This window comes from Ursus maritimus, unplaced genomic scaffold, assembly GCF_017311325.1.
Source record: "Ursus maritimus isolate PB19 unplaced genomic scaffold, ASM1731132v1 scaffold_3, whole genome shotgun sequence".
NCBI lineage: Eukaryota > Metazoa > Chordata > Mammalia > Carnivora > Ursidae > Ursus > Ursus maritimus.
This window is the reverse complement of record NW_024425563.1, coordinates 151,305-178,475: the sequence shown is the minus strand read 5'-3', so window position 1 is coordinate 178,475 and position 27,171 is coordinate 151,305. Positions and strand designations below refer to the sequence as shown.

The window sequence follows — 27,171 nt, the reverse complement described above, 5'->3', positions numbered from 1 at the left end:
AAGCAATACCAAGGTATTGTGAGAGGAGCTGGAGGGGAGACCGCAGGGCTTGGCCAGGTGGGAGTGAATCCATCCCGGGGCTGAGCACAGGACACATGAGGCCAAAAGGAAACCAAGCCCAGGTCACTGAGCAGAACGGCTGTGCAGAGAAGTTTATAGTAAAGCACCACGGTTCTGATCCCCGATCAGCGTACGGTCAAAAAGCACCCATGTTTCTTGGTCATTTTCCCGTCCATCCTGTTTCTGCCTTATCTCGGAGGAAAGATAACCTAAGTTCTCAGGCATCTTCCTATCACTGGTTCTGGCTCCAAGTAAACGGATGTTGTTGTATGTTCACATTCCCTGGTTCCCCTCAGAAATCCTACTGTCTCTCGACTCCAAGCCCTGTTATCCCTGCTCACCCACAGCATTGCCACTGAGGATGTGATTTGGGGTTCCCAGGGGTTGATCATGCCCCGACCAACTTCTCTTCACGCCTTTCTTCCTGGCATACACTTAACAAAAACATGCTACGAAAGTTAATGAGAGAAACAGCTGATGCATCAGCAAATGACAACAGCACAGCCTCATTTCACTCACCCTGTGCTACAGGCGAACACTCAAAACCAGAGGCTCTGGCTACGGAGCATTTCGAGGCAGTCCCTGGAACTGGTGCTTGACCCAGAGAACTCCAGACAGTGGTACAGCGCATATCTCCAAGTCCTTGCCAGGAAGGGCTGCAACCTGCCCAAGCAACCGAAAACAGGCAAGGCCGAAGGCCAGCAGGAAGGTGAGGGGGTCACGTGGCAGCGGTACCTCCCTCCACCCGGGAGCACCAGCCCCACACCCACGTTGGCCGGGGAGCCCGGGAAGAGAGCGTGGCTGTGTCTGCCGTGTGGTGTGCACACAGCACAGGCGCGGGGCTCGGAGCCTCCACAGAGCGCTCCCATGCCAGGGGAGGGGGCCCCAGAGACGGCAGGCTGGAGGAGCTCCGGCCTGCAAACACAGCACAGGAGATCACAAAACATGGGTGGAACGAGAACCTGTGCACCAGGGCTCATCCAGAGAAGAGACCCGATTCCCACCGACCACGCCCCCACTGCGGTGAGAATCCGGGGGGAGAGGAGATCTGAGCTAAGGGGGAGCACACAAAACAAAGGGGCAGGAGCAGTGGAGATGGTCAGCCAGCCACGGAGCTGAGTCTTGGGGTCACAGGCACCAGAGGCCTGGCCGGTCTTAGAAGAAAGGACAGAGAAGCTAACTTGGTCCAAATCAGGGCAACGTGAGTCCACTTCAAAGTTCCTGTGATTTAACAGAGTGTCAGCTTACAGCTTTCTCCTTCCAAACAAGACCAACCCTATCTGATCTGCCCTATCTGCTAGAAACGGATTTCTTGTTTATGATTCCTGGTAGGCACCTAAACACAAAAATTTAATGCAGGGTACAATATATTTTCAGTAGATTCATTTTCTGTAAAAAGTAAATTTTAAGTCATTATTTTCAGAAAACTCGATAAATAATTATTGGTTATTTAAATATCCAAGGCTACTAGCTGATTTTAAGGAGTTTAGAATTAGGAGAAATCTAGTTTAAAAAAAAAAAAAAGACCCAGTCCTAAGGGAAAAAGCAGATCAAGCTATTCAACTTATCGGCCCACGGAGATGTTTGGACTAGAACAAGGGCCTACTTACATCAGAAGAAAGTGAAAGGGAAGAAGCAGGCCTCTGGCATCACCCTGACGCCAGAAGGGAGCTGCCCACTCCTTGGCTGTGCCGCCGACTTCCAGAGCGGCTCCCTTCAGACCCACGTGAGCAGAAGACGGTGGGTACTCTGTTTACGCCTCGACGTGCATGTCTGCCGAGGACCAGGAATAGAAAGCTATCAACACAGTGCTGGCTCTCCAAGAGCTCACGCTCTGCAGGGAGAAGGATGGTCTCCGAGCGGATGAGTGTGCGGCCGTGGGGCTCTGCACGTGCCGCGGCGGCGGGATCAGCCACCCCGACTGGCTGGGCATCCAAGAAGCGTTTGCAGAAGAGGAGCCGTCTTCCCACTTGAGGGAACCCCTTCATGAAACTATCTAGTTCCCTCTGTGATGAGAAGGATGTAAAATGGGATGTAATCTTCTGTTTTATGTGACACAGCCATCACAGAAATAAGAAAGTTGTGAAAATGGTGCTATTTGGTGATATGACTTCATGATCCGTGGCTTGAAGCCCACCCTCGAATGCTGGTGAGCAAATGTAGTCCCTAGAGCGTGGCTTGTAGGCTACCTCAAAGCCCAGGAGCCTGGGGCAGACTAAGGAAATATGCAGAATACCACACGGCTCTTAACAGAATATTTAAACCAATAAAGAATCGTCTCCAAATGCACTGCTGAAGTTAAAAACAAAAAAGGAAGACAAAGTGCAGACCGGAGCGTAGGGCATATGGTACTTAGCTTCCATTTGTAGAAAGAGAAGGGAGGAGGGTGTGTGTGTACCCTGGGCGTGCATAACGGGGGGACGTGAGAGACGGTCTCCAGGGAGGGGACTGGAGGTCTGCGGGGGGAAGTATCCGTCATCAGAGACGTGTTTGAACGGCTCTTTCCCGTGTGCATATGTACCATTTAATCTTTAATGTGAAAATTTTCATTAATGCGTTCAGCAAAAGCTTACTCAGTATCTTGCTAAATACCAAGTGCTGTGTAAGACCCGGGGCTGTGATGGGAACAAAATGCCGTCTCCCCCTGACGAACACGACACGGGACAGGGAGCTGTGGTCACCACAGTCATGCTGTGGAGAATCAGGAGGAATCCAGCCCCACCGAGAAGCCGCCGTCCTGGAGCTGGAGGCAGCTCTCCTGGGCGGGTCTTGGGAAGAGGCGCTGACAGCTTTGCTCCAGACTCTTTGAGGACGTCTGTGGAAGAGGCTGTTGGACAGTGACAGTGCTTCCCTCTGGGCTGAGAGTAAATGAGATAGCATCTTTCTCTGGAGCAAAGGCTGGGCAGGAGTGCCAGCAGCCTCCTTGTGACACTGGGGGCTCCTCAGCCGTCACACAGACTGCCGTGGGCACTGAATCACGTGGCCGTTCTGCATGGCTCCCCTGCGACGTGGGAAGAGGGAGCTATGTGAACATGGCCCCCAGGCTGTCTGTGTGCCAGGAGCAATCAAGTCTGCCTCTGACCCACGGTCCCGAGTTTTTGGCAGGCACCTATGAAACCGTGCGAGCTAACTTGTCAGCTTGCAAGTGGGGGGAATCCAAACCCTTCACAGCTCTTGACAACAGATCGAAGTCAAAGAAAAGGAAGTTTTTCAGTCTCGCACCTCCCATGGCCCTGGTCCTAAGCTAACACTCGCCACGGTACCCGCTTCAGCTGTGCACCTTAATGGGACAGCTCAGAGTGTGGAGCTATCAAGAAAATACAGGTCCCACCTCTGCCCTGCCCACGGGCCACAGACCCTCCAGATCTAGGCGTAAGTAATACGAAGTCACGTAAAAGTTCCCTCCACTCTGTGCACAGGCAGGAAAACCGGGCAAAGCCTGAGTGGCTGACTCACCCCCCGCCCCATGCAGGTCAGCACAGGCCACCACTAGGGAACGGTGCCGGATTTTAGCTATATTTTTAGGCATCGGTGGCCTCAGAGCGCCTCATACCTCTATTAGTAGGATTAAGTTACTCTTATCGATGAATCAATATTAATGACAAAGCTATAAATACCTCCTAAGCTTTTCTTTCTTACACAGTGAATTCTTTAAAAGGGTTTAGAATTGAAATTGTCTTTTGTCTGGATATATGCATTGGCATTTGTTCTAGATTCAGCACATAATAAAAAGAACTCCTCATCAGGTTTACATGCATTACCTCACTAAATTGAAAACTAGTTTTTCCTTGTTTCTGTTTTCACCCCAACTTCTTAATCCTACAGAATTTAAAAGTAGACACCACAGACCCTCTCACTTAATTGCATGAAGCAAATGTGCACTCTCCTCTCATCCGGTCAGAGTGCCTTCACTTCTGCTTCTGGTTTTCCTCATCTGCAGTATCTTTATTCTGCTAACTTACTACTATTTATATCTCTGGCATTTGAACCATGCATATTTCAAAGAGTAAAAAGAAAAAAAAAGGGAATTTAGAACACAAGTTGTCCCTCGTTACAGAAAGCTGATGGGTGGCCAGGCTAAGACAGTCACATGGCCACGTTCCTTCTGAAGGGCAGCTGGCCTGTCAGCAGCTCCTCCTGCAAAGTCAAAGGTGAAATGAGTCACATGCAGATATTTTTGCTATCGAGCTAATGTTAATACAAAGAGCCTTCAATATAAGAAAATGTCCAGGACTGATACTTGTCATTGCAGGAAAACCAAGTGACATCTTTATCTACCACTCCAAAAAAAGGAAGATCTTTTACACCCTTCATCCAAAACTACCATGTTCTTTCCGCTCAAGCTGACGTCAAGGGGAACCAGTGATTTTCAGACTCTGCTCTTAGATACTGCCATCCAGCCGTCTGATGTGGGTCTTGTACAGATCACCCCTGAGAAACGCTGAACTGAGGCAGGAGGTACCTGTGAAGGAGACCCTACTGAATATTCAAGATGTCCTGACCCATCCTTGTACTATGAGGTGCAGTCCGATGATGGGGACAGGCCTGAGCGGTGCAGCCATCACGGAGAGAACAATCCGGCAGCTCACAGGCAATGTCTGCCTGTCCCGCGGGAGGTCTGCCTGTCTCCCACAAAACTTTTTTTTAAAAGAACTAGGTGTAAACTTTTAAGAAATTGGAATATTTTAGGTAAAGTTTGCATTTCTGATATTCTCTGAAAATAGGAAGCTGGGCAATTTGGCACGTGCATTTCCGCACAGTAACAACCAAGGGTTGTAGGTAGCAGCTGGCACTCACAGTCCCCAGCACCCCCACTGCCCTGTGTGTCGCCCCTGCCCAGCCACAAGGCCATCAGCTCTCCCTCAGGCCAACACCTTATCCTCATGAGGGGTTGGCCAGGGACTAGGGGTGAGACCTGTGCCTTTGGAACAGAGTAAAACTAAAGGGACATTGTTTTGAATGAACTAATGCCACACTCCATCTATGTGAGATAACCAGTAATAAAGAATCTTTTAGGTATATGTATAAAAGCCCCTGATTGTGGTGATCATAACATCCCATCTCATAATGGCAGAAAACTTAACTTCCCTGAACTAGTCCCATTTCTCATCACACAGCACCTGTCAGGTGAGTCACAGGCACTAGCTTACAGATGCGCCTCCACCCTGCTCTGTCCACTATCCAGCCAACCCCAGGCCAACTGTGAGGGGTTTCCTCTGAGGGCAAGTCATGAGCCACATGCTATTTTTTCACTGTTAAGTGTGCCCGGCTGCCACTGAAATAGTGCCAGTGTTCTATCTGTTAACAACGTGTTCTTAATGGACATAGGAATAAAGAGCGACAAGAAGGAAGCACTAAGTATCCCAGGAACTTTTCCTTAAAACATCCGTTGTGAGAGGGGCAAGGGGAAGGGGAGCAGTCGTCCAGGCGCAGGCTAGGGACAGGTGCGCCGTTCGTGAGGAATCCAACAGTCATAAAACTGAGTACAGCTTGGTCTGCTGTTTCATTATGACCACGTGCCCGCAATGTCAACGGCAATCTTCCTCCCTCCAATTTGGGAGTGTCTGTGTGTGTCCACGGCTTGCGGCAGAGGGCCTGGGAAGTAGGTCTTGAAGAAGGCAGCAGGACTTGGAAGTGTTAGGCCCCACGGAGCCCCCGAATGCCCCGTGAACACTGCAAGGTGAACCCGTATAAAGAAGTGGCTCTGCTCACTGCTGCTCCAGGAGAACAATTAATGCCAGTGAGTGAAGGCCATTTGTGGGCAGCCTCAGAACACGTCAATGACTTGACCACGCAGTAATGGCATGAGGGGTACAATTCCCAATCCCCAGGAGTCTTCAGGTGGCCAAGGGTCACCTACTGAGGATGTAGCAGACAGCATGCTGGCCCACCCGTCTCCGTGCAGGAGGTCTCGTGGACGGTGCTGCTGGGACCTGGGTTCACTGGCCACTCACCAGCTGATTCTGAAGTCTGGCTCCTCTCTGCATTTATTTTTCCTAAATCTCTTCATTTTCACTGAAGAGAACAGACCTTGGTGGCCATGACGGTTGTTTTGTCTTGAGGCCCTGGCTGGCAGCCTGCGTCCCGTCTTCCCTCACACCCGGCTTATTAATGGTCAGCACGTGGCTTCGCACAGGAGCGACGCTCGGTCCACCTTAGCTGTGGAGCCGAGCTTCTTCACTGGCCTTTCTCTGGTCAGAGCTCTATCAGACCGTTGGGAAGAGGCGGCTCGGGACAGTGTATGCATTACAAAAATCACAGATCTTTAAGGCTGGAGGAATCCTGGAGTCAGAGACCTCATTTTCAGCTGAGGAAGTGGAGGCTCCACAGGGGACTGGAAAGGGCACAGAATGCCTATTTTGGTAGCGGTCTGAAGCTGGCCTGTCTAGCGTGGGAGCCACCGGCTGCTGTGAGAACCTGAAACGTGGTGGGTCCACTGGAAGGGCAAATCAAACGCTGGGTTTCTAAGACTTAGTATAAAAAAATTCAAAATTTCTAATCAATATTTTATATTGATTACAAGTTGAAATGATAATGATTTGGATATTTTTGGATAAAGTATATTAAAATTAATCTCACTTTTTTTTCACTTTTTTAATGGGGCAACTAGAATATTAAAAATTATCTATGTGGTTCACATACTATTTCTTCTGGGCAGCGCTGGTCTAGAAAAAAGGCTATGTGGGTAACTTCTGGTCTCAAGGCCCTCTGCAGGACACTGAACTGTTTTAACACGTAGTCTTACTTTGATTTTAACTTTTGTCTTGAAAATGAGTGGAGATAAAAGACAAAAGGTTTTTGCTACTGTTATAATTTGGGTGTTATCATAGAGCCTTCTGAATTTATAGACTTGTGAATGTGCGTAGCTGGAGTGATTGGTCCCAGCATGTGCTCTTTGAACTGGAGAAAATAAAATGAGCAAATTCACTGTATTCACAATAGGTCTGTCTTCAGGAAAAACAAATGTCTCATTTCCCTGTTTGATTTCTGATGTTTCTACCATTCTTTTTTTAAAAGATTTATGTATGTATGTATGTATGTATTTATCAGAGAAAGGGGGAGAGAGAGAGAGAGAGAGCACAAGCAGGGGAGCAGCAGGCAGAGGGAGAAGCACGCTCCCGCTGAGCAAGGAGCCCGACGCGGAACTCGATCCCAGGACCCTGAGATCATGACCTGAGCCGAAGGTCTCAGATGCGTAACTGACTGAGCCACCCGGGTGTCACCATTTCCACCATTCTTAACTGGACTAAAAGCATCTGTGATGTGACTAAAATTTTTAAATACAAGAAATCAGATAAGCACTCATTCCATGATAACAGAGTTGCTTTTGCAAAGCATAAGAATGCCCATGAAATCATTTTAGTAACTGTTGCTATTATGTCGAACCGTGAATACTGTTACTGTTAAGGATTAAGGATTTCTTTTAAAAGGGTTATTATGGGAAGGATTCCCCGGCCCCCAATATTCATATGAGTTTTACCAGCAGTTCATTAAAAAACAATGGAAACAGACTTTTTTTTTTTTTTTTGAAGATGCAGGTGACGTTAAAACATCAATTTTTAGAGTGAAGCATGGACTATTTGCCTGCCAGCGTATCCAGCTGAGACCGTTGTACTCACCAAGCTGCTACCTTACCTTTGTATTTTTCTGTTTGAGTCCTTAAAAGCTCTGCACATTTTGTCTCTTCCTCCTGTATTTCCAGATGAAAGCGACATTCTGGGTGAACACCGTTCACCTGGTCAAGGTTTAAAAAAAACAGAAGTAACTAAAAATTTCACCGTAAGAGGAAAGTCAAACAACACTTTTACAAAACAAAACAAAACAAAACAGCTCATGGCTCTAAACTGCTTCCCAAATAACACTCACTTAAAAGCAATCACATTCATATTTTTAGCATGGTTATTTAAAAAAATTACTTTGTAAAGGACCTTCAACACAAATATAAACCTAATAGAATATTTTTTTTTGAGCAGGAAAACAACTTACTAACATAATACATTGTATGTTGTTAGTACTAATTTGGCAGCAATCGAGTTTTTTAATCCAATGATCTTTCAATATTTGACTCTTCCATTTCATAGCCCTTGATTTAATTAAAGTACATACATGTCCACTCATAAGACTATTAATGACCACATGCTATTCCCAGACGCCAGCACGCCTCATCTAAGGACAGCCTCTGCACTCACTGAACAGAGCTCTAATAGGATAACTTTATTTGTAGAGCCTGCAGGTCACATCTGAAACTTTAGAATTTGGTACGAAGAAGATTTTACAAAGATTAGAGGGGTAAGTTGGGAAAGGAGGAGAGGGAGGGGTATTATCACTATGGCCGCCACTAAGCTAGAGGTGGGGGATCTGTCCTAGGAACTAAAGCTGCCCCACAGACAGTGATTAATATTGCCTATTATGTGTGCAAAAGACAGAACTGCACCTTTCAGTCTTAGAAGAAAAAGTCTCTGATCTCTGTTTTTATGAAAATCCAACGTTCTCTTTTTTTATTTCTCCCCACCCCAAGTACTCGTACTGCAGGCTGGAGCTGCACACCCCCTCCCGTGTCTGAACAAAATTTTACTTTTACTGTAAGACAATCATACTCTGGGTATATTATCAAAATGTTCAATTAGGGCTCTCACCAGAAATAAAGTTTCTAAACAGAATTAAAAGAAGTAAAGGCTGGTACTTTTGCCACATTTACCTTCATTTTTAAAAAGACACAAAGTTCCTCCCCCTCAGCTCATTACTAGCCAACCACCAACTGTAGAAACTCCTGGTTTCAAACAGAACGCGCTTGTCAATGGCCTTCAAATTTCAGAATTAGGAAAATTATGTTGACTTAAAAAATGTTCGTCAAGGTATAAAAAGACACTATGGTTCCTGACATTCTTGTAGCATGCAGAGCAATGGCTGACTTTGGGACATCTAGAAATCAGAGCTGTATTCGCTAGAATAATTCCTGGTCCTTCTAAGAAACTAGCTCTTTCAAAGCATTAAAACTACTAACAAGGGTCTTCTTAAACCCCCCTTCCTCTGAGGGAGGACAGACCTGGTAACCTTCATACCAGACAAGGGAGCTTTGTAGGTTCTCAGCCCCTAGATACGGAGACAACCTCCCCACACAGCCCTGCCCGCGGCTTCACGACCTCGGCCGCAATCCGTACAAACGAGCAAGCCCGGCTTCGCTGGGGGAGGGAAGCAAGAAACCGGGTTGACGATTCCCTTCGAATACACGGCAGAACTCTTAGAGAACGCAGCCGTGCGGCCCCCGACAAACCACGGCCCCGGTGTCATTTGCTCCGGTGCCCACAGAACCGGAGTCTCCCCGGAGCGCACGCAGACCGGGCACGAGCACCAGGAAGCGGCGGCAGGGGTACTCAGTGACACGGCCAACTCCGGACTCCCGCGGGCACCTGAAGCCCGCGCAGGTGGCCGCAGCCCTGTCCCGCCTGGAAGAAGCGGCCGAGACCAGCTCCTCTCTGACCAGCGTCTTGGAGGAAACGGAATCCTGCTTCTAGCAAATCCCGGGCGGCGGACGGGACCGACACATGCGCCTCCCTGCCCGAGTCCTAGCTCTGACCCGCGGGGAAGGGTCCCGGAGCTCCCCAGACGACCTCGTCCCCGACCCCGTTCCCGACCCCGGACCGGACCCCGGCCGGCGAGGGTCCCCGGGCCCGCCCCGTGCCCCGCGCCTGCACGCGGGAGGGACGCGCAGCCGGCGCGAGCCGCGCTCCTCTCCCCGGAGGGAGGACGCGTGCCGAGGCGCAGGCAGAGCAGGGGTCGCAGGACGCACTCACGGGGGCGAGCAGCCAGCCGCAGCAGGTCAGCAGCGTGGGCGGCAGCAGCGCGGGCGCCCTCATCCCGGCTCCGCCGATGCCAACATGGGCCGAGCCGCGGGCGCGCACCCCCGACTCCGGCCCCGCGCCCCCAGCTCCGGCGGTCGCAGCGCCGTGCGCCCTGCAGCTGCCGCGGGGCTGCTGGAGCGCGTGGGCCGGCCGCCTGGTTCCCCGCGGGCCGCCGGCCCTGGCTGCACCCCGCGTCCGGCGGCTCCGCCCCCCGCGCCCGCGGCCCCGCCCCGCGCCCCTTCCTCCCCACGGTCCCCCACTCTCCCTTGGCTTTCCTCCCTGCGCCCCCAGCTCCTCTCCTCCCAGCTCCGCGCGCTCTACCCTTGGCCCCAGGCGCTTCCTCCCGCACACCCGCGCCCCCGCCCCGCGCCCCCTCCCCGCGCCCCCGCCCCGCGTCCCCGCCCCGCGCCCCCTCCTGCGCCATACCGCCCTGCTCCAGCCTTACCCCGCGCCTTCAGCGGCTGGAGGAACAGTGAGGAGCTGAGCACAGGTAGGCGGAGGGCTTGCACTGCCCGCCAGACTCCAAGTGGAGAGGTCAGGGGAAGAGCGACTTGGGAGTGACCCTCTGGGAACAGGGAAATAGGACTTAAGGCGTGAACCCCCATGGGTTTGCACCTACTTATGTCCTCTTTGTTAAATAATAAGCTAAGGACGCCCAAGAAAATGTCAAGAAACGCAGTTAGGGTGGGTGTGCTGCCTTCGAAGCTGGTGGGGTTGGGTTGGGGCAACTGGGTTAGAGTGCATTGGGGTGTGGGCCGACTCCCCGTGGCGGCGTGTCCTGCCTGAGTCAAACCAGGAAAGCCATTCTGTCCTCCAGACTGGCATCTGCAGGGGGGCCTGAGACTGAAATGGGCATTTCCGAAGCATCCTGTCAGCTGTTAACATCCCAAAGGGTTATTTTAGCATTAGAGCTGGTTGCTATCCAGCAAATGGAAAAAGCACCTAGAAATGAAAAATGAAACAGGTAATTTTTGTTGTGATTTTAACTTTCCGTGTGAAAATAATTTCAAACTTATACAAAAGTTAGAATAAGAAGAGTACAAAGAGTATCCTTTTACCCTTTACTTAGATTCAGCTATTAAAGTTTTACCTCATTGGCTTTTTATCATTTGTGTCCTCTCTGACCACTCTAAACCCTCACCCCATGTATCGATTAATATCTATCAGTCCTTTATCTATCATCTGTCTACCTGTCTGTCTATCATCTATCATTCTCTCTGGTGGGGAGCAGTATTAGAGGCCAAGATTCAGATGGCTCTAGGGGTGCAGCGTGGGGTCTAGAAACTTATTGACCCTGGGTCCAACTTGATAAAGATTCCTTTACTCACTATTCAACTCTGGACAAGTCAACGGACTTCTCTGAGCTATATTTCCATTTGTAGATGAGAATGATGATACCAGCCTTCCACCAAGGAGGTGGCTATAAGAATCAAGGTCATTAATGCATGCATGTTTTATTGTTAGGGCCCCCACTCTAAACATTACTACAGTGGGTTCAGGGCAAGACACAAGGTGTCTTCCCGTGTAGGAGTTCATATGATAAGAAGTAAGTGTGACCGTAATGAGACACAGGCTAATGCGAGAAGGAGGAGCTGGCTTCCTCTGGGAGGCTCTGTAGGAGTAGACGCCTTCATGTGACAGGTTAAGAAGAATGGTTATGAGTGAGAGATCAAGGATGGAGAGAGGAAGCATTTCAGAAGCACCAAGGAACAATGAGTGTGCCGAGAGCATCAGAGACATCAAGAAGTATGGCCAATTTGGGAGGCTTGAGAACCTGAAAGATCGTCTTGACCCAGTGGAGGACAGAATCTGTATTGTATGAGAGTCAGAAGTATATGCCCTGCAGGTGGAAAGCACAGCAAAATGTTCTTTAATTCTGACTGTTCTTACCTCGTTTGAATTCCCACTATGTTGGGATGGGCGGTACCGTCTGTTTTGGGTAAATCCCCACTCTCCCAGGAATTTTCCTACTTGCCTTACAGGGGGGCCTCTGTGTTCTCAGGGCTGGAGGAAGGGTTCCTCTGTGGGTGCCTGATATGGTAGACCAGTGGCCTTGTTTCTGGGCCTCTGGCACTGGCCTTGCTGAGGTGTGGTAGGCCCTGATTGTGCTGTGCTGACATCTTGCAGAAGCCTTGGTCCCTGCCCTGGGCTCTGGTCACAAGGCCCCACTGCTGCCTCCTGCTCCCTGAGACCTCTTCTGACCACACTCGCCCTCTGCACCTGCACCTGCCTATGATCTGAGGTGCCTGGGAGGGTGTGGGAAGTGTGGGACACTTTTCAGCTGTCCTCCCCACCTCCTGCCTGGACACCCCTTCTGCCAGCACCCCCTTGCCCGCACAGCACACACTTCCCGGCACTGCTTTTGCTGGTGGCTTCCCTGCGTTTTCCTGGCTCAGCTCTGAGTGGACAGAACCAAATCTCCCATGGTGGAAGCCGAGCAGATTAGAAGCTCAGAAACCTATTGATTTAGTGAAGGGAAGCCTTAGGGCTTTGTGGTTAGAAGAGAGTGAAATTGCTCAAAACTAAATACTTTCCTAAAGAGAAAAGTAAGCTTTGAATACACATGACTCTGAAGTCCTTCTGGTCCTTCTGCCGGAACTAGATGAGTAACTCCGGGGACCACATCTGCTAGCGTAGAGGGTCCTGCCCGCATCCCATGCGGCCACTGTTAATTTGTACCTATGAGGAAACTCACCATTTGCTGTATCCCAATTTATGTGTCATATAAAAGCCTGAATGCCAGAATTCAATAAAACCTGTACTTTTTCTTCCCTCCTAAAAAAAGCCTGGGGGTATTGGGGAACACTTTGTCATTTGCGCACTCCCACCTGTGTGTTGGGGGATCAGCAGGTGCTCACAGGAACGCTCTTCTGGACCTGAACGCTGGCCTTGCACCTCAGGGGTACAGCACATCTCTTGTGGCTGTGTTCTGAGTTCCCACGGGCACATAGCGGCCTGGCCCCTTGGCGCCCCAATACTCAGGGAACCCCGGAGCACAGATGCTCAGTGCATCGTGTCACATAAGACTGCATTAGTTTCCCCGGCTATGGAGTAGAATTCCTAATATGTGTGTGGCCTACTTCTCAAAAATCAAATATGAGCCATGGAGAGCATTCACGAGCATTTTGAAAAGTATATGGATGTGAAGTCCTGCCTTACGGTTGTGCCTCTGAGCCTCACTTCCGGCTCCGGCTTCCTGGGAGGACAGACACAATGCAGGCTCTGGCCCCAGGATGGGGCATCTGGGCTGCTAGTCTGCCCTTGCCGTTTCCGGCCCTTCCTATTTTCAACCGTGACCAACCTGTCCAATGAGATGGATTCGTTCTAGTAGATTCCTCTTATGCCTGTGGCTTTGTGAGAGTCTGGCAGTCCTCGGTCCTTTTCTGGTGAGAATCTCTTTTTCCAGATAGCAAAGGCCCAGTGCTGTGGAATAGCCAAACTCTCAGCTGCTTAATTTAAAAGGTCTCACGACCCTCCCCCCTCCAGCCCAGTCCTGTACCCGGACCCTGAGCCTGGGGTTGGGAGCTGGGCACAGCACGGCAGAGCGGGAGCCTTCTCTCCCTCTGCCTTGCCTCCACACCCCTTCACCACTGCAGCCCGGGCGTCCTCCAGGTCAGAGGGAGGGTGGGAAGAGTCGGAAAGCCCTACTTACTGGCACAGCACGGGCTGCTTTTGTGAGATCCGCAGGCCTCCCCTGCTCCCGCAGTCCTGGAGAGCCTTCAGGATGCCTCTCAGGACGCCTGCAGCTTCCACAGGTTTCCCTTCTGCTGGGATTATCTTTCCTCTGCAGACTGTCCTCCTGAAAGAAAGATTTTGAAGACGGTCCGTGGGAATCCAGAGCTGGCTCATGAGAATAAAAATGCACCCTTTGTTTTTGCCAGGTGGAGGCAGCCAGCCAGGTGCAGCCTCACCGTCAGGCTTCCCCAGCATCACAGTCACTCCTGTTTCCTTCACAGGACACAGCCAAGCTCCCCAAATGGATCTTGGGGGCTTCACTTGGGTTGAGGAAGGGGAAGCACGCCCTGGCTCCCTGGTGGGGAAGGGAAGTGTTGGGCACAGTGGGGTCTCTCCTCTAAGTCCTGCCCTGCTGGCCTCCTTCTCTGACTCAACTTGGAGCAGAACCTTTGGGGTCACTCCCTTGGCAGACCTCTGTTGATGGTCTAGCACCTCACTCTGGAATGCGGGGTACTTGGTCATACCTTTTTAGCCTTTGGGTTTAAATGCTGACATAACCGGCTGAGTCGCCTTTGATGTTCTTTGACATAGCTCTAGGCTGAGCCTGGCCCAGGGGCCTTCAGAAGCATCTGGAGAGGGGTCTGTCATTTGGGAATCCCCAGAGTAAAGGAAGCAGGGTGGTGGTGTGTAAGATGCGTCTGGAAAGGTGTGGTTTGTAAAAAGAGTGCGTTCTTTCAAGCAGTTACATGCTCACAGTAAAACTGAGTGGGAAGGACAGAGTCCCCATGTCCCCTCACCCTTCCACCCAGTGTTCTTTTTTTCCTTTAAAATTATTTTTATTGAATCATAAATGTACAACAGCTTCTTAACTCTACACATGCACTTATATTTTCTAAAAGGAAAGACGTTATGTCTTATTATGCCATGATCCTGGCTAATAGTGTTTCAAAACTTTGAGAAAAAGCTTTAAAAATGTTTCACGTGTCACCTGAAACATACAAATTTAGCATTGTCAAAGAAGGAATGCTTCTACACTCTTACAAAGATCACTAGAAAGAAACAACAATTAAAAAGCAAAGGAACTGTCTCAAAGGCATTTTAAGAAAAATAACCCTTCCTTCACAGTAAGGTAATGTTATGAATCCAGTGCATTCACAGAACGGCTCTCTGCTTCTGCTCTGGTGTCGTCTGCCATAGCACTGGGCACTTACGCATGACCGAGATACCCCGAGCTGTTCTGTTACCTCTGGGTCTCATCCTCTCCTGTGCATACAGTGAGAGAAGCTTAGTATCGGCTTCTCCCTGCATAACCCCTACTTCCTCCACTGCTGCTGGGACCCTGGTTTCCTCCACCGTATGGTCTCCCCATATTCCTGCTACCATCAAAGCTTCCACTCTTCATTGGACCATCTGTAGAAGGTTGCTGGTTATAGTTTCCAAAATCATTGTAATTCCCACTTCCATCATTTCCTCCTCCAAGGTTGTCAAAATACACCTAATGTGGGGCTCAAACTCACAACCGCAAGATCAATAGTCACCCGACTTAGCCAGCCAGGCACCCCGGTTTTCTCTTTATTAACATCTTATGCTATTGAGGGACATCACTGAAACTGATTAGCCAACGTTATGATTAACTAACATCTGTAGTTTACTGTCTCCATAGTTTTGCCTTTTGCAGAATGTCACAGTTGGAATTATACGGTGTGTAGTCTTTTTAGGTTGGTTTTTTTCACGTACCACCATGCATCTAAGGTTCCTCCATGTTTTTTTGAAGCTTGGTAGCTCATTTCTTTTTAGCGCAGAATAACATTCAATTGTCTGACTGTAGCACAGTTTATCCAATCACCTATTGAAGGCCATCTTTGTTGCCTCCAAGTTTTAGCAATCTGAGTAAATGAATATTTATAAGTAGATATTTTGTGTAGACATAAGTTTTCAACTCATTCAGGTAAATATCTAGGGGTATAATTGTTGGATCATATGGTAAGGGTATGTTTAGTTTTGTAAGAAACTGCCAAACTCTTCCCAAGTGGCTGCACTATTTTGCATTCTCACCAGCAGTGAATGAGAGTTCCAGTTTCTCCACATACTGGACAGTGTTTGGCATTGTCAGTGTTCCAGCTGTGGGCCATTCTAAGAGGTGTGTAATGGTATCTCATTGTTTTACTTTGTATTTCCCTGAGGACATACAACGAAGAGCATCTTTTTGTATGCTTATTTGCCATCTGTATATCTTCTTTGGTAAAGTGTCTGTTTTGGATATTTTGCCGGTTTAAAAAAATGTGTTGTTTGTTTTCTTACTGTTGAGTTTGAAAAGTTTTTTGTACATTTTTGTATCTAGTCCTTTATCAGATAGGTGGTTTGCAAACATTTTCTCCTAGTTTGTGGTTTGTCTTCTTAGTTTCTTAATGTGTCTTTCACAGAGCAAAAGTCTTTAATTTTAATAAAGTCCCACTCACCAATTTTTTTTTTTTTGGATTGTGCTTTCGGTGTTGTGTCTAAAAAGTCACCACCAAACTCAAGGTCATCTAGATTTTCTCATATGTTATCTTATAGGGGTTTTATAGTTTTACATTAACTTAGGCCTATGATTCATTCTGAGTTACTTTTTGTGAAAGGTGTAAGATGTGTGTCTAGACTCAGTTTTCTGCATGTGGGTGCAGTCGTTCCAGCACTATTCGATGGAAAGACTGTCCCTTCTTTATGAATTGCTTTTGCTCCTTTGTCAAAGATCAGTTGACTATATTTGCCTGGATCTATTTCTGGTTTCTCATTCTATCCCCCTGATATATTTGTCTAGTCTTTTAACTGTCTTGTCTTTTAATGTATTCTTTCAACACTGTCTTGATAACTGTAGCTTTGTAATAAGTCTTGAAGTCTTGCTACACTTGTATTAGTCCTTTGACTTGGTTCTTCTTTAATACTGTGTTGGCTATGTGGGATCTTTTGCCTCCATATAAATGTTAAAATCAGTTTGTCCATATCTACAAAATAACTTGCTGGGATTTTGATTGGGATTGTATTGAATCTATAGATTAACTGGGGGAAGAACTGACCTTTTGACAGTACAGAATCTTTTTATCCACAAACATGGACTATCTCCCCATTTATTTATTTCTCCTTTGATTTCATTCATCAGAATTTTGTTGTTTTTCTCACATAGACCTGGTACATATTTTGTTTGATTTAAAGCTAAGTATTTCAGGGTTTTTTGGTGTTAATGTAAACAGTAAGTTCATCTTCCAGTTGTTCATTATCAGTATATAAGAAAGCAATTGGCCTTCGTATATTAACCTTGTATCCTGCAACTTTGCTATAATCACCAATTGGTTGTAGGAGTTTTTTTGTATTGTTAATTCTTTGGGATTTTCAACATAAACAATGATGTCATTTGTGAACAAAGACAGTTTTATTTCTTCATTCCCAGTCTATGTACGTTTTTTTTTTCTTTTTCTTGTCTTATTTCATTAGCTAAAACTTCCAGTATGATGTTGAATAGGAATGGTGAAAGGGGACATCCATGCCTGCCTGATTTTAGCAGGGAAGTATATAGTTTCTCACCACTAAGTATGATATTAACTGTAGGGCTTTCCCCTCCCCGATGTTCTTTTATAAATTGAGGAAGGTCCCCTCAAATCCTACTTTCTTGAGAATTTTTATCATGAATAGGTGGTAGCTTTTGTCAAATGCTTTTTCTACATCTATTTTATGTAATCACATGATTTTTCTTCTTTAGCTTGTTGATGTGATAGATTATATTAATTGATTTTTAAATGTTGAACCAGTTTTGCGTACCTGGAATAAATCCCACGAGTTTGTGCTGTGTAATTATTTTTATAAATTGTTGGATTTAGTTTGCTAATATATTGTTGAGTATTTTTGTATCTATGATCATGAGAGATATTGGTCTGTAGTTTTCTTTACTCACAATGTCCTTGTCCAGTTTTGGTATTAGAGTAATGCTGGCCTCATAGAGCCAGTTGGGAGTAGTCCCTCTACTTCTATCTTCTGGCAGAGATTGTAGAGAATTTGTATAATTTCTCCCTTAAATGTTAGGTGAAATTCACCAGTAAACCTATCTGGGCCCAGTATTTTCTGTTTGGGAAGGTTATTAAGTATTGATTTAATTCCTTTCATAGATATAGGCTTATCCAGATTTTCTATTTCTCTTTGTGTGAGTTTTAGTAAATTGTGTCCTTCAAAGAATTAGTTCATCTTACCTAAGGTATTGAATTCGTGGACATAAAATCATTCCTAATATTCTTTTATTATCCTTTTAATAGTGATCAGTAGTGATGACCCCTCTTTCATTTCTGATATTAATAATTTGAGTTTTCTCTTTTTTATTCTTGGTTAACTTGCCTAGAAGTTTATCAATTTTATTGATCTTTGCAAAGAACCAGCTCTGAGTTTCATTGATTTTTCTCTAATGTTTTCCTGTTTTCCATTTCATTGACTTTTGCTCTAATTCTTTATTTTATTATGCTTACTTTGGACTTAATTTGCTTTTTTCCCTCTAATTTCCTAAAGTGAAAGCTTAGATGACTGACTTTTTATCTTTCATCTTCTCTAATGTATGCATTCAATGCTATAAATTTCCCTCTAAGCACTGTTTTTTCTGTATCCCACAGATTTTGATTAGTTGGATTCAAGTCCATGTTCAAATAAAACTATCCCGTAAAAGAGAGCACATCCCTGTGTATATGTAGTGACAAGACAGTCAAAGAGCAGGAAAAGAAAAACCACTGAACTCAGCTTCTCTGGATTTACAACCCAGCTGGGACTGGCATTGCTTTCTCTCAGGCCTTAAAGTCCCCATCTGTGAAATAAGGAAGTTGGCCAAGATAATCTCTCAAGCCCTCCTCTGGTTCTAACACTTTGAGACTTTAATATGTCTTTGGGGAATCTGTTAATGTATGGAAATATCTTGTTGAGTAAATTTTTCTTTAAGGTGAACAAAACGTGAAAAAACCCCCACAGAATACCACTTTATAGGTAGGACAAGTATCTTATAACAGAGTATCCCCAATAAATCCTTCTTTATAATTCGTCATTCAATTTATGTGTCCCTAGTTATCACAAAATGCACTATTCTCTTAGTATTTTGAGCAAATTGTTATCTGTTACATCAACTAGGAATTTAAAAAAACCAAGATTTTGTTTTACCTTCAGTTATTCCTTCTCTAACAATCTTCTTTATGGAGACCCAAGTTTCTAACCTATACCATTTTCATTTTTTCTGAAGAATTTCTTTTAATATTTCTGGCAAGGCAAGTCTACATGCAATAAATTCCCTCAGTTATATTTGCCTAAGAAAGTATTTATTTCTCCTTCACTTGTGAAGGTTAATTTTGATGGATATAGAATACTATATTGGTAGGTTTTTTCCATTAGCACGCTAAAACATTTCACTCCTTTTCTTTTTGCTTGCATGGTTTCTGGAGAGAAGTTGAAATCAATTCTTTTTTTTTTTTTTCTTTCTTTCTCCTCTATATGTTTATTTCAAGATTTTGTCTGTTCTTAAATTTCTGCAATTTGAATATGGGTACTTCCACTCATTAGAGAATAAAGCCCAAGCTCCTTACGGCAACACTAAGGCTCTTCAGGACATGGCCTTCAATACCTCTTCAGGCTTAGGGAGACGTATGGTGCAATGTGGAGAGTGTGGGTTTCAGAGTTAGATGCTAGACTTTACCTCTCCTGCTGGCTTGCTGAGTGTTCTAGGATTAACTATTTAAGGTTTCTGAGTGTCAGCTTCCTGAGTGTGCTATGAAAGGAAAGAAGTCACGCTCACCTTCCTTGTGAGAGAGAGGCACAGAAGGAGAGGGAGAGAGAGAATCTTAAGCAGGCTTCATACCCAGTGCAGAGCCCAATGTGGGGCTTTCACAACCCTGAGATCATGACCTGAGCCAAAATGAAGAGTTGGACCTTACCTGACTGAGCTACCCGGGTGCCCCCTCCCTTCCTTATAGTCTGTTACTTTTATTTCACCTAGCCTTTCTCCCTCACACCCCCTCCCATCAAGGAGACTGAACATTCACTAGGGCTGTGGGCTGCATGTGTCTCCTTTGCCCCCACTTCATCCTGTGTCTAGGTGTAGATTTTTTTGGTACTTATTCTGCTTGGTATTCTCTGAACTTCCTGGATTTTGGTCCCCACCATTAATTTTGGAAAATTCTTAGTCATTATTTTTTTCAAGTATTTCTCCTCTTTATTTCTCTTTTTCCTTTTCTTTGTTTCCCCACTATGTGTACGTTACAGCTTCCGGAATTGTGCCACAGTTCTTAAACATTTTGTTCCGTTTTTTTCATTCTTTTCTCTCATCGCATTACAGTTCTGGAAGTTTCTATGGACATTTCCTCAAGTTCACTGATTCTTCCCTCAGTCATGCCCAGTCTACTGATAAACCCATCAATGCATTCATTTCTGTTAAGATTGTTCTAATTTTCTAGCATGTCCTTTTGACTCTGTCTTAGAATATCCACTCTCTGCTTACACTATCTGTGTGCTCTTTTATGTTGTTCACTTTTCTCCTTAAAATCCTTAACATATTAATCATAGTTATTTTAATTTCTATGTCTAATAATTGCAACATTTCCGCCATATCTGAGTCTGTTTCTAATGCTTGTTTTGCCTCTTCAAACTGTGATTTTTGTCTTTTAGTGTGCTTTGTAATTTTTTATTAGAAGTTGAACATGATGTGGTGGGTAAAAGGAACTGAGGTGAACAGGCTTTTGGTATTAGTTTTTATGTTTATCTGGCCAGGAGTTAGGTTGTATTTGCTTTTAGCTGTAACCATAGATATTGCAGGCTACAATTTCCTCTAGTTTCCTTATTATTTTCTGCTCTGTTGTCTTTGGATTTTTTAGAGACTTCTCAGATAAGATCTGAGATGTGCTGTTCTTTCAGTGTCTTTCCCTGTAGTTACACAGGAATCATACTGATGTGCAGTGGTGAGGTGGGGCAAGGGAGGGCTTCTGTAGTCCTAGTGTTGGTCTCAGTCTTTTGGTGAGTCTATGTCTCCAGACCACGAACTTCTACTCTAGAACTTCTCGGTTTTTTCTTCCCCTTAAGTGGGACAGAATGGCTAGAGTAGGCTGCAGTTGAGTGTTTCCCTTTCCTCTGGGTCGATTAGGCTCTGATAAGACAACAGCAGGTTAAGGTTAACTAGTTCCCCCTGAGGCAGGTCTTACTAAGATTAGAGTGCTCTTGTGTATTTAAAAATGGGCTCGTTTCTACCCTTCCCCCCCCCTGCTGGAAGCATGAAAGGCTTTTTCTCTGATACTCACTGTGAGAACCTGGCCCACTCGTGGAGGTAAGTCATAAAACTGTGAGGCCCCCTAGGCCTGGGTCCTCCTGCAGATTCTAACTTGCAGATTTATCCATAGTGAATTCATCAGTTAATCAGTTGCAGCCTAGGGTCTCTCACCCCCACACTGGTTCCTGCAAAGGTTTCTGCTTCTGGGATTCTGCTCCGATGAGCTGTGATTCTCTGCATTCTCAACCTCCAATTCTGGGAGCAGTGGTTTGTTTTCTGACCTCAATTCTGTGATGAATCTAAGATAAGTTTTTATTTTCAGTTTATTGAGCTTTTTCTTCTTGAGAAGACAGGAGTGATGCCTTCCAAGTTCCTCACGTGCTGAATTAGAAATTAGAAGTCTATTGAAAGCTGTTTTCTTAAAAAAAAAAAAAAACAGAAACAACAAGCCAGAGGTAGGGTGGAATGTAGCATATTTTTATACATGTACTGGATTACTTTTAAAAGTATTTTCCAGAGTATACATCAGATGGACTCTAATATTTACTCAATATGTGGTTAAGTTCAGGGAGAATAATTCAGCTGATTAACTGATCAGCACGTTAGCTGATAAATCAATGACAAGATTGTCTGTACTTTTTAAAACCAGGAAAGCCTCAGTAGTTATAACCTTAATATTTTACATGCCAGGCTGACTTTACAGAGCTGATAAATTCAACCCAAAAGGCTGAAGATTAACAGCTTGGAGAGCAGAGTGACCTCCACTCGATGATGCCTTTTACATCTGCTGCACTCACTCCATTTGGTCTAGAATCCTTGGAACTAGTTCAGGCTGTGCATTATTCCAGCAAAAGTGAAGGGGAAAAACAGAGCAAACATTTCAACACACCTTCTAACTCTGTTTGGCTTCTACAGCCCACGCTCTGCAATCCTGCTCTGCGTTCCTCTTGTCTCTTGATATAAATTATCCCTAAATGGTGGAGTCGTTGCTTCAAAGCAGCTGCCTGCTCACATCCGAGGTGACACTAATGGCTGCTTTAACTTCCAGCAGTGAGCGCAGAGGGCACAGCCCAAGATCTCAGGCGTGGCCCCTCCTTGTCGTGTCCTTTTCTGCTCATACCTCTCCCAGGTCGCTCTCAAACAAAACAGTTTCTTCCACATTAAGCTAGAATCTCCCAGTGCTTCATCTCTTCCCTGGCTTTTCAAAAACCTCACAAATGGCATTTAGTGGTTTAGATGCCTGACTTACATGTATTTCTGTTCTAAGGGACCAAAGCAGCCAGCAAATAATTTTTTTTATTATGTTCTGTTACTCACCATACAGTACTTCATTAGTTTTTGTTGTAGTGTTCCATGCTTCATTGTTTGCGTATAATACCCAGTGCTCCATGCAATACGTGCCCTCCTTACTACCCATCACTGGACTATCCCAATCCCCCACCCCCTTCCCCTCTGAAACCCTCACTTTGCTTTCCAGAGTCCAGAGTTTCTCATGGTTCATCTACCCCTCTGATTCATTTTTCCCTTCCTTCTCCTCCAGTCCCATCCCTGTTGATGCAAATGGTGGGTATTTATCCTTTCTGATGGCCGAGTAATATTCCATTGTATATATGGAGCACATCTTCTTTATTCATTCATCTGTTGAAGGGCATCTCGGCTCCTTCCACAGTTTAGCTATTGTGGACAATGCTGCTATGAACATTGGGGTGCATATGGCTCTTCTTTTCACTATGTCTGTGTCTTTGGGGTAAATACCCAGTAGTGCAATTGGTGAATCATAGGGTAGCTGTATTTTTAACTTTTTAAGGGACCTCCACACTGTTTTCCAGAGTGGCTGCACCAACTTGCATTCCCACCAACAATGTAGGAGGGATCCCCTTTCTCCACATCCTCTCCAACATTTGTTGTTTTTTGCCTTGTCCATTTTTGCCATTCTAACTGGTGTAAGGTGGTATCTCAACGTAGTTTTGATTTGAATTTCCCTGATGGCTAATGATGTTGAATCAAATAAAAAAATGGGCAGAAGATATGAACAGACACGTTTCCAACGAAGACATATGAATGGCTAACAGACGCATGAAAAAATGTTCAACATCATTAGCCAGCAAAGGATTTAATGCCATTTATACCCAGGAAGGTGAATCCAGGGGGCAGGGCAAGCCTTTCAGATGCATGATGTCCTTACAGGTAAAACTTGTTCTGGATGCTTCCCCTCCCCCAGCCCTCACTTCCTCACCCCGCACCTCAAGGTTCCACCCTGTGAGACTGGGCTCTGCTTCCCACTGTCCTCCACAATCCCGAGCTGACTGTGAGCTGTTGGAGCGTGCAAAACTTGCCTCAGACTAGTGCTGTCTCTGGGTGGTGCTGCCCCCGCTTGGGTGTATGGAACAGAGAAGGGTTTCCGATTGTCAGCTCCTGGACACTGAGCGCCAGTGAGACCAGGTACAAAGTATCCCGCCATGCACACAGCAGTTCTTTACCACAAAGAACTCCCCTGACCAGACTGTCAACAAAATGGCTTGGGACTACCTGCTCAGTTAGAACATAGGCGGTGTGTTTCTAGGGTGATGATGGTGTGGGCTGAGTGAGGGGTGTCAGAGGTTTTGAGGCCCGTCTCACATGTTCTTTACAAAGGCAGCCGCGGCCACAGCGTGAAGAGAAGTTACATGCACAGGGAACTCTGCATGATTACCAAAGTCAGGATCTGAAAGACTGTGTTGCCTTTCAAAATGTGCCTGTTTGTGTCTGTTTTTTAGGGAGAAGAGAAGAAAATGAACAAATTTGAAGGAAAACAAAATAAAGATCTCCTGTTTCTAACCACATATTCAGCAGAAATGAGAATTAAGAAGTCAAATTGGTAAATGGAACTTAATTTAAAAGTTTTCTTCTAAGATGAATGGGGAAGGATCATTAATGACTCCAGTGCCCTTGAATAATGATAATGTCCCCCAGGAGCAGTGGACGGACCACATGACAGTGAGGGGTTCTCTATGCTCACCTTTTATAACACAAAGCCAGAGGGGTTAGTGGAAATACCAAACAGTTCTGCCCGCCCTTTTATGACAGTAGTGGTGAGTAACTTCCGTCCTTCAGTCTCCCTCATACTTTTCATCTATTCTGTTGGTCATTTCTGTAATTCCACATGTGCTTTGGAAAGGGGGTGAGGGCACAGGAGCCAGTGTACGGGTTTTGCGCTGAGCACAGAGCGCTCCCGAGTGTTGCGCCATGCTGCCTGAGGTGAGGCTTCCCCAGACGTCACCTAATAGCAGCTGAGGAAAACTTCTCTCTCTGACTCAGGCACCCGATTGCACTTCTTAACCTGTGGTAGCTGAGGGAAAAGAGCCTCGGGAACCTAGGTTTTGCCAAAGCCCTGCCACACGACCCTGCATGATCATTTTACTTTTTGGGACACAAGTTTTCTCATTTGTAAAATGAGTTAGTGAACAAGCTAATAGACTATTCTGACTACATCTAAACTCTGAAAGCAAGCTACACTGATACTTAAAAATTAGCTGCATTTTCATATTTATTGCGGTCTTTGAAAGAGCAAAATGAAATGAGGCTTTTTACCTACTCTGCTGCCAGAGCTAGAACTGATTCCCTTTCTTATATATTAGGCATCTGTAGAAGACAAAAGCTCAGGACCGTTTTCACACCTGGAACCAGTGAAAGCAGTCTGTTATTGTGGTTGGTCTTACCCTCGCCTGCAAGCCAGTGTCCGTTCTTTATCCGAAAGAGAAAAGCATCGCGGTGGCCATTCACTTACCCAAAGATGACCTTTCCAGGAGAATCGCTGCACGGCAAATGCCAACGGCAGGAAAGCTGGTGAATGCCTCTGCAGCCCGGCTGGGGGCCCGCTCAGGTCTGCCTTCTCCGTGTTAACTGGATCTGAAGCTTGCTTATCTGACTCTCTGGTAGCTAAGTTCAAAGCAGTTTAGAAACTTTGAGTCAAGTTTATAAACAATCATAACAAATTAGAGGAGCATATGTTAAATTTTAAAAAATGACACAGGAACTAAAAGACAATGCTGGTGGGGTGTCATTGTACGTAGGTGACAATATGGGATAGTCTCGAAGGCATGGCTGAAGAACCGAGAAAACGTTATGCGCGTGGTACGTTTAGAAAGCTGAGAAGTGAGAACATTTTTTTTAAAAATGTGGTTAAGATGCCCTCAAACTGTATGTCAGGATTTAAATATAGATGTTGGGTGGGGAGCGGGAGGTTTATATTGGATAGTAGGGGAGGGTCGTGCAGAAAAGTGGGGAGTGAGCCATGAAGAGCGGGAAGAAGATGAGGACGTAGACGATCTGAGGGTAAATTTGTCAACTTTGACTTCAATTTTTTGCTGTGACTTTACTCTCAATTGAGCTAGTTTTGTGATTGTTAATTTTATACACTAAAATGCAGAGCTCTAATCTGGGTCTTTTGTATTTTTTTCTGTTTCTGTGTACTTTTGCTAATGCTTCTAAGGAATTACTTTATAAACAAAAATAAAAGTCATTTTTGAAATTTTTAGTGGAACAATATATACCTGCAGAAATGCATCTTCTTGGGTTTAGTTTCTTACTTAGCTTCTACCTATATCAAGTTTCATAAATATTTGCACGTTTGTTAGTGCGTCTGCCGTGCCGAGCACCAAGCCGGGTCCTAGGAAATACGAATAGCCAGGGGCCTGTCTCTGCCTTTTAGGGACGGGCGCCTTGGGGCCTAGCTCAGCCTTCTAGGAGAAGACATGCGGGAACACACTTGTATATACACAACATGCCGCATTGAGAAGATGGACAATTTTATCCCTCGTTTTCGTGCTGAGATTTTCAGAAGATGTTGGGACATCCCGTTTCCAGCTGACACAATGTTCTTCAGTCCCAAATTGTAGGAAACAGGGACTTGCATGTTTTCACTGGAAGAGGGTCAAAGAATAAAAGTGTCAGAAGGCAAGACTTATCTTCCAGGTATTTAATTATTCCCTTAGTGACAAATTTGGAGCTTAAAAATATCAGATGAGGGGACGCCTGGGTGGCTCAGTCGGTTAAGAGACTGCCTTCAGCTCAGGTCATGATCCTGGAGTCCCAGGATCAAGCCCTGCATCAGGCTCCCTGCTCAGTGGGGAGTCTGTTCTGCCTCTGCCCCCCCCCCCACCGTGCTCTCTCTCAAATAAATAAATAAAATCTTAAAAAAATATTAGATGAAAAATTTCCTGCACAAATGGGCAAGAGAGCAAACACGAGCTTTTTAGGCAAGAAGCGCCTGGTGGAGTGTTTTCCAGAACCACCTCTGTCTCCTGCCTTCTCCAGCTCATGCTGATCCTGCCAGGTGCCTGCAAGGCTTTACCTCCAGAAATACACAAGTTTCTGGATTCAACTAAATGGTGCACATGTCTGTTTTTTGAAGCACCTTTTCCCTCTTTACTCTCAAAAGCTGAGCCATACGTTGCACACTGTGTATTACATATGTATGCCCCAGTGGAACCAGCTAGAACATTTCCAGAAACCAGGGGGCTCCGTGGCACCCCGTCCCGGCTGTCCTGTCTCACCACCCAGCACGGTTGTGTCAAAGCTACAATGTGGCCACAAGTAGAACACTGGTTGGGCCTGGTCTGAATGACTGTCCGGTACCGAGACCACAGCTGGAGCCCGGGTCACTCATGTTGATGTTTCATCACATGCTGATGTGTCTAGAGCTGTCTGTTTTATGGCTTCACCTCTCAGTTGGGTTGTAAACTTGTCAGGTTTGGGTCATGACCCACATTTCTGTCCCCCCTGTGGTACCAGGTAGAGGCTTCAATATGGCCATGTTTGCTGTGAGTTAATCTGCAACATTCCACCACCTACCAGCCCGTCTTCAGATGATCACACAAGATGGAAAACCCAATTGTCCAACCGACTCTTCACTAATGAGGAGGTATTAACCCAGGATGTGTGAAGGACATTGCTGAGAACCCACAGGGCTTACCGTCTGCAGGGGAGGACAGACGCCCGATGATTGCAGGAAACCCACAAACTAGCCCGTTACACAGAATGAACAGCTAGCGAGGTGAGTAGATAATAAAACGAGTATTGAGCTTTAACTCAAATGCTTTATGGTCAATACAACAGCTAAATGCATCAACTTGGACGCCTTGTGACTGCAGAAAGGGAAGATTTGTTAATCCACAAATCAGCCCATATTTCTCCTGAAAAATGTTCCTTCTTATAATTGAGAGCACTTTAGCTGATTACTTAAAATGTTTCATCCTTCAAACAGGTCATATCCTGCTTTAATTTTCTTTATGGAGTGTACTGTCCTTCCAGCTTGTTGAATATGTTTGAGAGGATTAAAAATAGAATGTGGAGAAA

The 27,171-nt window shown here is 45.8% G+C and overlaps 1 protein-coding gene and 1 long non-coding RNA gene across 2 annotated transcripts in view; one reads left to right on the top strand and one right to left on the bottom strand.

The window, feature by feature from the left end:
- VIPR2 (vasoactive intestinal peptide receptor 2) overlaps positions 1–9,968 on the bottom strand; it is a 66,870-nt gene extending 56,902 nt beyond the window's left edge. Inside the window, exons 1-2 of the mRNA XM_040643739.1 lie at positions 9,855–9,968; positions 7,696–7,795 (exon numbers count right to left, since the gene is read on the bottom strand). Of these exons, the coding sequence (XP_040499673.1) occupies positions 7,696–7,795; positions 9,855–9,917 (163 nt within the window). The 5' untranslated portion in view covers positions 9,918–9,968. The remainder of the gene's footprint in view (positions 1–7,695; positions 7,796–9,854) is intronic.
- A 351-nt stretch (positions 9,969–10,319) lies between these two features.
- Positions 10,320–25,349, top strand: LOC103660914. The gene is made up of 3 exons (XR_567939.2): positions 10,320–10,392; positions 23,592–23,692; positions 24,453–25,349. It is a non-coding gene; the product is annotated as an uncharacterized LOC103660914 (long non-coding RNA).
- Positions 25,350–27,171: the final 1,822 nt, after the last annotated feature.